General features: G+C 47.5%; 1 protein-coding gene across 8 annotated transcripts in view; it reads left to right on the forward strand.

Annotated features, from left to right (window-relative positions):
- Nucleotides 1–14780, forward strand: part of Csmd2 (CUB and Sushi multiple domains 2) — a 576074-nt gene that overhangs the window by 539057 nt on the left and 22237 nt on the right. For all 8 annotated transcript variants that reach the window (XM_042271897.2, XM_042271900.2, XM_042271904.2 and 5 more), the window contains 3 exons: nt 3496–3669; nt 7999–8181; nt 13180–13356. In XM_042271897.2, coding sequence (XP_042127831.1) covers nt 3496–3669; nt 7999–8181; nt 13180–13356 — 534 coding nt within the window. The remainder of the gene's footprint in view (nt 1–3495; nt 3670–7998; nt 8182–13179; nt 13357–14780) is intronic.

Here is a 14780-nt window from a genome sequence, read left to right on the forward strand (position 1 = left end):
CATGAATATAATAAAAATCAAATGCACCATGGGATGGAGCATGCACTGTTAGAAAAGGCTTACATAATCCAAGCCTGCCCAAGGAAACAGGGAAGCACACACGCTATGTCGCTTAGCAGCTGGCCTCTTTCTTTTGGTCCTCCTGAGAGGAAGTCCCAAACATTCTGTGGAACCCTTGAGTATGAGTATACTCACTCATGGAGTCCACTGTCACTCTTGACAACGTCTTTCTTTCTGATGTGTTACTATTTCACCTTGGAGGAAAGTTTCCTTCCTTGCTACTATGAAAAAAGAAAAGAAAAAAAAAAAGAAAATGATGGGGATAACCATCTCACAGGATTGTTCAAAGGCTGCATGGGTAAATCCGCATTGGACTAGTTTACTCTCCGGCACACGAGGCTACTGCATAAGTGATAGCGGCATTTGTTGCTATTAGGAAAAGTTACAGGGACAGTATGGAGAAAAACAAAGCCAGGGGAGGGACTCAAGCCCTGACACTGGCTGCTGGCCTCTCGGTCTTATGAAATGAGCAGTGCCCTTGGGTCTCTGCACTCTCGCTGCTGAAGTGGAATCTTGTCGGTTGCTCCCGCCCCATCTTCCTAACACAGAGGCAAAGATGCACTCCTGAAGCATTGATGGCTACTGCGTTGTGGCCATCACCAGTGCATCTGTCTTTGTGAGGCATACTCTTGTTGTGAATCCTCTAATCTGGGTGCCTTTATTCAAAGCCTCTTGCTTGTAGGAGACCAGTTTTACAGCTCACTGCCAATATTTCCTGTGCCTGAGGACCCTGACATGGCCGTCCAGGCCCATGTATGAATGATAAGTTATTTGGACTTTTAAATAGACAACTGCCTGCATATGATGTGCCAGCCAAGCTTTGGAGACTTTGGTGGCTTCCAATCATAATAAGGGTTATTCTGACCTTTCCTTATCAGCATCACTGTCCTGCCTTGTGCCCTCTCTGGATATATGTGGTGACTGTGAAGATCTTCCTGCCTGTTGGATCTTCACAGTCCCACCAGCCAACTCCCAAATAATCACACAGAACACAGAAACTTATTATTAATTATAAATGTTTGGCTGATAGCTTAGGCTTGTTACTAACTAGCTCTTACAACTTATTTCAATCTATACTCTACCACATGGCTTAGTACCTTTCCTCAGCATGGCATGCTCATCTTGCATCTCCCTGTGTCTCCTGGGGACTCCACCTTTCTTTATCCCAGAGCTCTCTCCCTATCTGCAAGTCCCACCTAACCTCTTCCTGCCTAGCTATAGGCCATTTAGCTCTTTATTAAACCAATGAAAGCAACACATTTTCACAGTGTACAAAAAGATTATTCCACAACATTTCCCCCTTTTTGTCTAATTAAAAAGGGAGCTTTTAACTTTAACATAGTAAAGCTGTATACAACAAAAACAGTTATCACTTAAGAATTACAGTTACAATATCCAGTCCATTTGTACTTGGCAAATTTAGAGAAAATACTCTATCATCTGTCTTATCTTTGTGAATCTAAAGTTTTATACCTAATTTACTTTTTATTATAACTAAGGAAAACTGTCTCTGTAGCCAAGTCTATCTGAGAGACCTCAGTCATCAGGAAGCTGCATTTGACTCCATGTTCCAATTTTTTTAAAAGCTATTTCAGGCCTTATGTGGGTATACATGCTGGATGGTGGACGCCATGTGTTGGTGGAATTTTCTGTCCCTCCAACCAGCTTCCAAATAACCACACAGCACTCAGAGACTTATTATTAATTATAAATGCTCATCTGATAGCTCAGACTTGTTACTAACTAGCTCTCACAACTTAAATTAATCCATTTTATTATCTGCATTCTACCACATGCCTTGGTACCTTTCCTCAGAACAGCATGTTCATCTTGCTCTTCCCCAAGTCTCCTGGTGACTCCACCCTTCTGCATCCCAGAGCTCTCTCCCTGTCTGTAAGTCCTACCTGACCTCTTCCTGCTTAGCTATTAGCCATTTAGCTTTTTATTAAACCAGTGAGAGCAACACATCTTCACACTGTACGAAAAGATTATTCCATAACCCCTGCCTCACCACCAATATTCAATCAATGCCATGATCTTATCCCCCAAAACAGCTTCATAGCAGCCTCACCCCATCAGTCTTCCATAGAGCAACCGGTGTGATTCTGATACAGCATAGACCAAGTCATGTCCCTCTGGTGCTTCCTACCATGCTTAGAATACAATCAGAATGTTACACCATGACTGGCTTCTAGTGCCACCCCATGCCCTCATCCACTCTTCCCTGGCTCATCTCCACACTGCAGTGGTTTGAGTGTGAAAAGTCCTGTGGAGGCTCATGGGCATGAACGCCAAGTCTCTAGCTAGTGGTGCTGTTAGGAAATGCTGTGAAAGCTTCAAGAGGTAGAACCTCCCCACAGGAAGCTGGTGATTTATAGTCCAGTCCTACTTCCTGTCCACTCTCTACTCCCTGACTTCAGATACAGTGTGGATGACTGCCTCCACCCTTTCCCCACCATGATGGAAGTAAACCCTACTCCTTCAAGTTGCTTCTTGCTGGATATTTGATCATAGAAACAGGAAAAGTAGCTAAGATACACACCAAATTCATTCTGGCCTTGGCCCTGCACACATCATGTTTCTACCTTGATGTTCTTGCTCCAGTTGGCACAGCAATGTCTGGCATCCCAGAGAGACCATTCTTGACCACCCTATTTAAAAGTAGCCCCCCTCGGCTTGCCCCAAAGCACCCTTATCCTTTCTCAGCTTTGTCTCTTCTCATAACACCGCTATTCATTTACCCCATTTTTAGCCTCTCTTCCCCACCACAAGATCCAAGAGTGCATGAATTTCATCCCCCAGACTGGAGCCTATCACATAACAGACACTCAATAAACAAGGTGCACATTGACTAAGAAAGGTGTTGCCCTGTAAAAGGGGAAGCTAAGCCCAGTGCTGGTGTCCTAACCTATGCATCTCAATTCTGGGATCTTAATTTTATCACTGGCCTTCATGGTTATGCTTTGATGTTTCAGGCAAAGGAAATTGCAGAGTGAGGGGGGGCATGTTGGGAACAGTTGATGAGGCAACTTGAAGATTCAGAGAGAGGAGCCAATGCAAACAGCCTGGAAGGATGGCTCCTTCTGTGCCTTGTCTGTTCTGTGTGTGCCATCTTTCTGCTTGGGCATGTCTTGGGTCCACTCCATGGCAGGGAGGAAACAGGGAGAGACGAGCAGGAGGAACACAACAAGGAACCACCGTTACTGCATACCTACTATGTGCTGCATAGGTATTACTCTTTGCTCCCAACTTAGAAACGGAGTGATGAAGTGGGCAAGCTTTGTCTGCTGATGCCTGATGCATGAGCCAGAAGGAAGTCCACTCCCACAGATATCAAGGTTTCCTTCCCTTCCTCGATTCCCACAGCGAGCATGGATGGAGTGGCGGTGGCCCGTCCCCAACAGAGCCACTGAGATGTTTGCTCTTTCCCCACAGTGGTGTCCTGTGGCCATCCTGGCTCTCCACCTCATGCCCAGATGTCTGGAGACAGCTACATAGTGGGAGCTGTGGTACGCTACAGCTGCACGGGCAAGCGGACTCTGGTGGGAAATGCCACCCGCATGTGTGGACTGGACGGGCACTGGACAGGCTCCCTCCCCCACTGCTCAGGTACGGAGTATGGTGTGCAGGGGTGCTGCCGGGGCACTGGCTGGTGGGAGCATAATCCACGAGCAGGAGGGCATTGCATCTTAGGAGCCTGTAGCTCATCTTTCACAGGATGGCATCTCTAGAAGGCCTTCGTCAGTTCTGACTGAGTCCAAACAGTCCACAGCCAAGGGCACCGATTGATGAAGTCCATCTGGAGCCTCAGTCCTATCTAGAAATCTGAGTCCATGTGATCCTGGGGATGACAGTCCAGGACCACCCCTGTGATCTTCTCCCCCCTGTTTCAGACTCTCTGGGCCCCAGCCTGCCTCATTCTCTCTCATCAGCACCTAATTCAACTTGTTCCATGTCCTGACTGCCTCCTAGGATCATCTTCACACCAGTCCCCAGGCATGTTCTTCTACTAAATTCTAAATCACTAGTCTCCAGGAGAACCCTGGCATGTCACTGAAGTAACAAAAGATCCCGTGTCCACATTTTCTAAACCAGAAATTCATGCGTATTGTCTTGCAACAGAACAACATCTGAAAGTGAATTGTGCCACCAGTAACAGAAACCACAGAGCTAAAAAACTCAGCCAGAGCTGAGTCTTCTTTTGGGTAAACCTACCTGGCACTACCAAGGAACGCCTCCAGGGGGCAGATGCTCTGTAGCCTGAGATTCCCAGGGAGGCTGCCTTCCCATTATCAATCCTCAGCCCTTCCCCCTTCCAGTTCCTTCCTAGGGGTAAAGATCCCAGCCTCCTGGTCACAAAGAGCCCCATTAGATACACGGCCTTTGTAGTCCAAGGTTTCCAGAAGAGCTTGCTTGCCAGTGTTCCTAAACTCTGATAGAATATTGAACTCTGATAGAATATTTATTGAGTCTCTCCAAAAAGGAAAAGATCCTCAAACCACTGTGCCAAAGGGTTGCCGGTTTCCTGGGACAACCCCAGACGCATCACTATGACCACCAGGATTTTCGCCATGCAGCCTTGTTAATCTCATGGACCACTTGACAAATGAAGTGGATAAGACTCCTTATGGACCACAAGATGCCTTTAGCCTGAGTGGAGGAAGACCTGCTATCAGAGGCCCTGACTGCTTCCTGTGGGACTTCCATTGGATGTGACTGGAATGTAGAATAGGAAGGGCAGAGTCACTTACACAGAGGCCCTAGGTGTCCAGAGCAAGTTCCAGGAAGAAGGGGTGTTCAAAAGAGGCAAGAGGGGTAGCCATGCGTTTGTCCATCTCCTCCATGATATTTACACCTAGTGCTTCCTTCTAGGCTCTTCTCTGGGAAAGAGTGTTCTTAATGTCTGTTTGATCTTAGTTCTCCATGAAAATGGAAGCACCAAGCACCAAGTAGAGGAGAAAGAAACAAAAAGAAGCTTCAAGAACTTCCTGCCCATCAGCACAGTCATCCTCTTGGGCACAGTGTGAAAGCAAAAGTTTCTTCTAGCCCAGAGAATCACTTCCTTCTCTAGCATTGTGCCAGCAGAAGCTAGACAATATTAGATCCGTTCTTGTCCAGAAAGCTGAAGCATACACATGTCTTTTGAAGAAGCCTCCTGCATGTCTTTAAGAAATAACACATTTGCTGGGAGGTGGTGGCGCACGCCTTTGATCCCAGCACTAGGGAGGAGAGGCAGGCAGATCTCTGTGAGTTCAAGGCCAGCCTGGTCTACAGAGTGAGTTCCAGGACAACCAGGACTACCCAAAGAAACTCTGTTTCAACAAAACAAAGCAAACAAACAAAAAAGAACAAAAAGAAAAAGAAATAACACATTCAAGAATTCCAACTTTTGAGCCTCATCCGATGCAATCAGTGACAAGATAGGAACTAGCAAGCCTCCTCAGCCCTTGACTCCTCAGCCCCTGACTGCAAAGGGCATGCAGACAGTTCAAGACCCATCTCAGGTCTCACCATCTTTGCTGATGTGTCTTTTTAGGACAGCGTCAGCCTCTGTGTATCATCTGTCCCCGCAGTGCAGTATTCTACCCCAGATTCCCACAGAGCACAGAGACTGCCACGGGGACATCCTGTTAGAACAAGCCTGGAAGTGCAGAACTCAGCTCCCATGCCTGCTTACAGTAGTGCTGGCTGAGGCTGAGGTGGGCTAACCCATGTGGAAACGGAGCCTTTCGCCGTCAGGGGCCCCTTCCAGAACGCTGGCACCAGCTGTACCCTGTGCTTCACCCTGGAAAACTCCAAAAGGGCAACAAAACCTAGTCAAATGAAATAAGCTCGCTATTTCCTAAAGGCAGGCAGAATGAGAAATACAGGGCTCCTTCATGTTCTCACTGTCTGAGACTAGACTTAGAAAATAATTCTAAGGCTGAGGGTGAAAGAGCCATCAAGGGTAAATGATGAGGATTATGACGAACATGTTTTTGACTCCAGCAAACCCAGTGTGATTTCAATGTTACCGTCAATGCTTGCACATGTGGGTTCATGAGCGTACAGGATGCCCCCGAAGCTGGAGTCTTTATCTCCTGACAAACCACTTATTCGGACATCTATCTCCCCCACAGAACTCCGCAGTGTGCCTGTCCACGGAGCCTGGTTCCCTCAGGCACTGGGGCCTATGGCTCTGCCTCCTGTTGTCTGCCCTCCTTCAGTCCTCAGGTCCTTCGGCACCCTCTTGAGAGGGTCTGTAGAATGTCAAAAGCCAGACAAATGGGAAAGCGTAGCATACCAGAGCGGGCAGGGCAAAAATGGAAAGACAGGGTGTAAGGCATTCCAGCCATAGCTCACCTGTGTGCAGGATCAGTGGCTGGAGAATCTTCACTAAGAGACCAGGGTTAACCACCCCAAATGGTCAGCATTTCCTCACGGCAAGAACACAGACGGCATACACATCAAAACATGATACCTGCCGGGCAGTGGTGGCACACGCCTTTAATCCCAGCACTTGGGAGGCAGAGCCAGGTGGATCTCTGTGAGTTCGAGGCCAGCCTGGGCTACCAAGTGAGTTCCAGGAAAGGCGCAAAGCTACACAGAGAAACCCTGTCTCAGAAAAAAAAAAAAAGATACGTACCCAATTCTTGTTATATCATTTATTAATCACTACTTATCAATTAAAAATAAAATGAAACTTTAAAACTAACAGAAGGCGGCTCCGTGGGTAAAGACGCTTACCACCAAGGCTGACAAAACTGAGTTTGATCCCTGGAACTCGTGGAGGAAGGAGAGAACTGGTGCCTTCAAAATGTCCTCTCTATTCCACATACCTGTTGTCACTTCCACAGCAGTCCATCACTGAAGGAAGCCAGGACAGGAACTCAAACAGGGCAGGAACCTGGAGGCAAGAGCTGACACAGAGACCGTGGAGGGGTGCTGCTTACTGGCTTGCTCTCTTATGGAACCCAAGACCACAAGCCCAGGGATGGCACCACCCACAATGAGCTGGACCTTCTCAGCTCAATCACTAATTAAGAAAATGCTCTCTAGGCTTGCCTACAGCCCAGTCTTATGGAGGCATTTTCTCAGTTGGGGTTCCCTCCTCTCAGATGACTCTACCCTGTGCCAAATTGATACAAAATTAGCCAGTTCTCATGCCATGGTTGATTGCCTGTGCACACACACACACACACAAACACACACACATATGCATATGCACGCATGCATACACACATGACAGACAGAAACATTTTAAAGTATTAGAAGACAAAAAGGCCAGAATCAAATTCAGGCTGAGCTGTTGGAGGGTGAAACCGTGCTAAAGCATTTGAGGCTTTATTCTGTCAGTGCTGAAAATCCCCCAGAGATGTTCTTACAGGAAAAGAACCAGGGTGAGATGGTTGTTCAAGGTCAGTGATGAGGGTTAGCACTTCTTCAGCTGGGAGAGAATAAGAGGAAGGGACTGTTTGGGAGGCTTTTGAAGTCACCCAGGTAAAAGAATGGTGGGCATCTAAGCTAAGACCAAGAATGATGCTGAGGATAGAGAGGGCACCACTGGTCAGCAGGTGTGGGAGGAGATGAGGCATGAGGGAGAAGCAGGAGACGTGGCAGCCTGGACCATCCGAGCTTCCCTGCCTGTGCGGCTCCCCTTGGATCTGTGTGCTCTGACTACTGAGCAGTGAGGCAGAACATTTATTCTGACATCTTCCTCCTCTGTGAGGCTCTGGAATGTGTCTCCATAACATGGAACCTGGTTCCCTCAGGCTCCTTCTCCAGTTGTCTGCCCTCCCTCACCTCACCTCCTAAACACTCACACTGTAATTGGTGCAGTTTGTTACTTCCTCCTTAACAACACATCTCTTTCTCTCCCCCAGACCTCAGCTCCATTTGTATCCATGACAAAATAAACAATAAAAATCCCTCAGTGTTTACTGGGTTCTCCTTTCACAGGAACCAGCACAGGAGTTTGTGGTGACCCAGGGATCCCAGCCCATGGCATCCGTCTAGGGGACAGCTTTACCCCGGGCAGTCTGATGCGCTTCAGTTGTGAAGCTGGCCACGTGCTCCGAGGATCTTCAGAGCGAACGTGCCAAGCCAACGGCTCCTGGAGCGGGTCACAGCCTGAGTGTGGAGGTAATGTATGTGACCCTTCTGCTTCTCCCCTCTGCCCTGCCCCAGCACTCCCGCTCCCAGACACACCCCAAATGCCCCCCCTTGTGGACAGTGGACACCAACAGACAGCTCACGTCCATTTTTATCAGTGATCCGAAGATAAATATGCTCACCCCTCACATAAAAAGGAAAAGCTAAATGGTTAAATGACTCCATAAATTATTAATTTTTCCTGTAGTTTAATTTAGTAATCATGTGCTAAATGTTATGGTCTGTGTAGGAGAGACAATGGTGACCAGAACAGACCCACTGTGTGGTCTGCCTGCATCCTCCCAAAATTCATATAGGTGAACTCTGATCACCTAGACAGTGGGTCCTCTGGGGAGGGCAGGTCATGAGGGGTAAGCCTCAAGTCAAGCTCTGATGACAGGGACCCAGAGAGTGCCCTGCTCTTCCTGCTATGTGAGGACACAGTGAGATGCCACCAGCCATGAACCAGAAGGCAGATTCTTGCCAGATGTGGAATCTACAGGCCTCTTTGTCTTGGGCCTCTCAGCCTCCAAACAGAAAGTGAATGAATATCCAGTATTTAAAAGCTCAGTGTTATATTATAGAGGCCTGGACAAACTAAGATATGCATCTTAGTCAATCAGAGCTTGCAGGCCAATGCAGGAGATGCGGGACACTCAGAGGACCAAAAGAAAATAATTAATAAGGTTGTAAAATGGGCCTCAAGGATGTCTTCCAAGGCAGCACCAATAAAGGAAAGCCACTCCTAAATTTCTGGAGAGAATTCTATTTTGAAATATCTCTCCTAAATCCATCTTTTTGCAACTGTCCATGTGTCTGTCTGACTCTCTCTCTCTCTCTCTCTCTCTCTCTCTCTCTCTCTCTCTCTCTCTCTCTCTCTCTCTCTCTCTTCTCTCTCTCCCTATAAAGCAAAGCTCTGAACTGTCTTGGTTCAGAGGGTTTTCACATCTTTGAATGAGGCTGAACAGGAAAATAGAGGAGAGGGTGTGAATTAGCTATGTAGGAAGGTGGGATTGGGACAGGGCCATGCCACTGCCAAGCAGCACTGAGAATTCATGTGGAGCGAAGAGTCAGTCATTCAGTGTGGAATCAGCACCAGATGGTCCAACCATGGTCTTGCCACATGATGCAAGCATAGAATGTTTTGGAGTCAGATAGTGAGGAGGCAGGGCGGAGTGTGCGGAGCAGAAGGGGCTTGGCAGTGATTATGGTTAATCCGGGCATCTAAGATGACCAAGGAAGGGGTGGGTTTGTAGATAGAGTAAGAAACAGTGAAATGGTGGTAGAATCCACAGATCATAGGATCAGACCAAAAGTCACCAGAGAACTGGTCAGGGGGTAGGGTGGGGTTTGGGGCATGAGCTGGAGAGAAGAGGCAGCAGACAGAACAGGAGCTGGAAGCTGAGGTGGAATGTTCCTGAAGAGCTAGGTGAACAGTCCAGGTCTGCCTTTTGTGGTGTGTTATTTGGATTCTGTAGAACTCTTTAGTCTTATCAAGAGAGGCTTGAGGTACCGGGAAAGTGTGAGAGAGAATTCAGTGTTTTCTTAAACACCCCAATGGCTTGTACCTCTTTTGATGGCACTCAGATCCTAGGGTGGAGTCAGTCACGTCAGACTTTGAACAAGAAAGAGTTGGACTGGAAGCATATTGGGGGAGGGGGAACATGCATGACTCTTGTCACCCTTCTAGGCTCTTCCAAATTCTAATTTCTGACCCTGACACCTGCTCCCTCCTCGGGCTTTCTTCAACTGTGACACTTAGGCTGTTATTTTACTTCACATGTTTAGTGTGTGGATTTCTTAAGAACAGGCTTGAGGCCTGGCGGGGGCGGGGTGTAGCTACTTGAATAAGATCCATTGCTCTGCAAACATGAGACCATGAGTTCAAATCTCCAGCATCCATGCAAAAAGCCATGCATGGCTTTGAGTGCCTGTAACCACAGCATAGAGGATCGAGACATGTGGATCCTGGGAGCTTGATGGCCAGTAACCACGCCAAAACATCAGGCTTCCAGTTCAATGAGACCCTGTTCAAAGCAGTTAAGTGGAAGTGAGAGAGGAAGCCATCTGACATCCTCCTCCAGCCTCTGCATGTATGTGCAAGGGTGCAGACACCTGCACATTCCCATGTATGCACTACACACATTCACCACCACCACCACCACCACCACCACCACCACCACCACCACCACCTCCACCACCATCACCACCACCCAAAAAGAACAGACTTCAGATCCTTGAGCCTGGGTAACATAACTTGTTCACTGTGTTCCAGGCTCCTTGACAGGACAAAAATCAGTTGGATGAATGGAAGGCAGGGCCTGTCTGCTGTGCTGATGATACAAAAATGACTTGTAGACTTTACTCTGGGGCTGCACAGATGTTGTTCATCATCACAAAATCAAATCAGCTATTGGAACTAAATGCTCTGTCCTGGTGGGCAAAAGTGACCCTAACTGCATATCAAGTTGATGAATTCATAATTCAGAAAATTATTTCAACTGTCTGGCCAAGTGGGATTTGTTTACATCCTACAGACAAAGAAAGCTACAAAGAATTCTCAAACTCTTTTCAGCCATCGGAGTATTAGAAACTGACTTGGACCAGCAGGTCATTCCTCAGTGACAGATCCCTGAGAGGAATGACCAGGGGGTCAGAAAATAAAGAAGATATGAAAGTTGGGGTCAGGGGGTCTTATACAAGCTGTCTTATGCCAAGCAAGTTTATTAAGAAGTGCAGCATCTTATGTACAGTTGTGTGGGGTGGGGGAATGGGACAAAGTAAGCAAAAGCGATCCACAATGGGATGGTGTCAACAGAAAGCTAATCAAGCAATGCTGCCCAAAGAGAAGGTGAGAGCTTTCGAGTGTGCTGGAGTGGTCATGGCCTCGGGACTGATAACTGTGTCCCCTTAGAGGGGGAGAGTTGGGTTCTCAGGATGAAGCCACAGCTCCCCCAAGGCCCTGGCCCAGGTCATTACTGGCCTTGCCTGGCAGATTCCTGGTTTTAGACAAATGTTCATTCTCCATACACGTGGAGTCCTCAGGGAAAGCCTTGGTTTGCCTGGCTCCCAACAAAAACAAGGTTGATATTATTGTGCAGAAACTCTTATATATGAAATGTAAAATAGACAAAACAAATAGTAATCGTTCATTGTCATCAAGAGCCAAGATTTTCAGCACCTAATAATAAAGAAGTGGGGGCCAGGGAGGTGGCTTCCCATCTGGGAGTGCTTGTGACACAAATGTAAGGAGCTGAGTTCAAATCCCCAGCGCCCACATTTTAAAACATTGCCAGGTATGGCTATACACATACAACCCCAGTGCTTCCGGGGGCAGAGAAAGGAGGATGCTATGTCTTGCTGGCCACCACCTGGAGGGAGCCATGTGACTTCCAGCAGCCACCCTAGGTCCAGGTTCAGTGGGAGACCCTGTCTCAAAGGTATAAGGTAGAGAATGATAGAGTGGGATACCCAACATTGCCCTCTGGCCTCTGCAGGTATGCAAGGGACACATGCTTCTGTGGGCATACGTGTGTGCACCTGTACCACACTCACCACACGATTCTTAAAGACCTTTCATTTTAAACTTTTTATTTTAAAGACTGTTTTATTTTAAGGCAACCTCCTAACCCCAAAGTTGGACTGGACATGTCACTATACTCTCTTGACATATTTCCAACTTAAAACGTTATCTGTGCAGCCCAAACATCTAGACTCAATGACTGACCGCGATGTGGACCCATAGTGCTCTGCATTGTGATCTCTAGACCTGATCTCCAGTAAAGGGGTCCGGGTTCTCGGGAGAAATGGTTGCAGAGCTGGGTCAGGGAATATACAAAACAAGCCTGGAATATTCCATCTCTCCAGCAAGGAACCCTTTGGGATCATTTAAAAGAAACCCAGGGGCCATATTGAAGATGCTCCCCTTACCCAACGGTTGAGCAACTTGACTGCCAATAGGAACAACAACAGTAGTGAATGCTAATGTGCTAAATATACTTAAACCAGGAGTTCAAGTGTTCCTAAATAAACTCACATTTGAAGAATGCTAGGAAACAAAACTTGTAATTCTTATGCCTAATTAAAAATGAGAGGGAAAAAAATCTAGCATTGTGCCAACCTTTCTTCATGAACTGTATCACAAGCTAAGCCAGCCAAGCTGCTGAGGGCGAGGGCTGTGGTGATTCAGTTGCCGAGTTCTCGCTTCTGGCTTTCTCTCCTGCTTTAAACTTTCCTTTCCATGGAAACCAAAGACCCAAGAAACAGATCAACCAGAGAGAGAGAGATGCCATGAAATTGGGGTAGTGGGGAGTCAGGAAAGATCTGGGAGAAGATGAGGGATGGGAAACAGAGATCAGAATCTATTGTATGAAAATAACTTTATTTTCAATAATAAATAAATAAAATTGAAAAATAAAAAATCAACCAGATCAAGAGCCCCATTCACCAGCATCCTGGAGAACTGTCTAGAAGGAACCTTATGTAAATATGATCACAGGCGGCAGGAGCGTGGGATGGGGGCTGGAGGTGGGTGTCAGTGAAGTGTCTGCTGTGTAAGCACGAAGACCTGAGTTCCGGGCATGGCTTGTGCTTATAGCCTCACTGCTATGGAAGGAGGCGGCAGAGACAGGCGGATCCCTGGAGCCCATCGGCCAGCCAGCCTAGCCAAACTGATGAACTCAGATTCAGAGACCCTATCTCAAAAAAATAAGGTGGAAAGTGATCAAAAAAGACACCCTGATGTCTACCTCACGCCTCCACACACATGTTCACACATGCACAGGCACACTTGCACACAGGAATGCATACACACACACAAATAAAATAATTTTAGAAGTAAAAATCCTATACAGGCCTGTCCTTTTCCGTAAGTGACACAATCAGATATAAAAGCAGCGTGAGATGTGTCCCCATCTTCAGGGTCCTGTGTGGGTCTTTGACTCAGGCGGTTTGGGTTCTGGGGAGTAATGCTTTCTTTTGCTTTCCCAGTGATCTCTTGTGGGAACCCCGGAACGCCAAGCAATGCCCGAGTGGTGTTCAGTGACGGTCTAGTGTTCTCCAGTTCCGTCGTCTACGAGTGCCGCGAAGGCTACTATGCCACGGGCCTGCTCAGCCGACACTGCTCCGTCAATGGCACCTGGACAGGCAGCGACCCCGAGTGCACAGGTGAGAGCCAGGGCCCCTGGGCTCTGCGGCAAATGGAAGCTCAGAGCACCCGGACCTTCCTGCTGAGTAAAGCTGCCCGTGGGCGTCTGGGGGAAATGACTGGAGTGGGAACGTAAGCCAGAACGTAAGCTTACGGTCCAATAGCCTCTGTGTGTTGAGCATGTTCTGTGCAGCAGCCATGGAGCTAAGTGCTTCATTTCCCATGTACATGGTGCTGGAGGATGAGGGAGCAGTAGGTACCTACTCTCTGAGGAGTGGGTTTTAATAAGAAAAAATAATAGCCCGGGTGGGGGTGGCGGCGGCGGCGGCGGCAGCGGCGGCGCACGCCTTTAATCCCAGAACTCGGGAAGCAGAGGCAGGTGGATCTCAGTGAGTTCAACTGGTCTACAGAGCGAGATCCAGGACAGGCTCCAAAACCACACAGAGAAACCCTGTCTCAAAAAAAAAAAAAGGCATAATACATTTAATATTTAACAATAATAATTAATATATTAAGTATTATATGTTATGTATGCAATTGTTATATGTGTTAACATAATCCATAGTATATATTAATAAATGTTATATATATGTATTTGACAGCTAAGGTTCAGAGAGGTTGATACAGTATATCAGCATTATTCAGGCTCTAGCCCGTCCCTTGGGCTTTCCCTTTCCTCTCAGGACAAAGGCTCAGGGCTGTCACACTCTCTCCACTTGGAAGCTGCCACCACCCACCATCTTCCCATCTTTCCCGTCCTCAGACCCATCTCTACCCCAGCCCAGCTCCTGAGCATGGTATCTGCATAGCTCCCCTTCCTTGGCCCTCTCAAGGTACCCCAGACCCTTTTCCTTAGTAGGCCAAGTACTGTGGGACCCAGATGGAGGGAAGAGATGGACTGAGTGGCCCTGATTTTCTTTCTTTCAAAGTCAGCTCTATGAGTTCAGACTCCATCCGAAATTCCATATTAAATACACAGATCACCAGGCATACCCTGTCTCAGTACCAAAACAGAGACCTCATTATTGCATAGGTCCTAAGACCCTGCTTCTGGGCCGTTTCAGCCTGAAAAAGTCTCCCAGGAAGACCATTGTGGGATGTGTTGCATCCCTGGGCAAACTGTCTTTTTGATCCATTAATAAACACATCTTAGGTTCTTCTGTCTAGAAACCCTCCTTGCCCAGAACCTCACCTACTTTAGGAAAAAAAGTCCTGTGGTCCTTCCACTCAGAGGAGTGGGTTTGAATAAGAAGAATGGCCACAGTGCATTTGGATGGCATGCATGGTATAGGCGTGGAGAGTGAGCCTGTGGGTCGACTGATAAAGGGAAATTTGGCTGTGCCCAGTGGTGCCCAGGCCTTGGCTGGTCTGACAGTTCCTTCTTAGGTGGGTGCAGGAGTGATGGAGATGGATCAAGATGCTGAAGAGACCCAAGGCCTGGGCC

This window comes from Peromyscus maniculatus, chromosome 2, assembly GCF_049852395.1.
Source record: "Peromyscus maniculatus bairdii isolate BWxNUB_F1_BW_parent chromosome 2, HU_Pman_BW_mat_3.1, whole genome shotgun sequence".
In the NCBI taxonomy this organism is placed as follows: domain Eukaryota; kingdom Metazoa; phylum Chordata; class Mammalia; order Rodentia; family Cricetidae; genus Peromyscus; species Peromyscus maniculatus.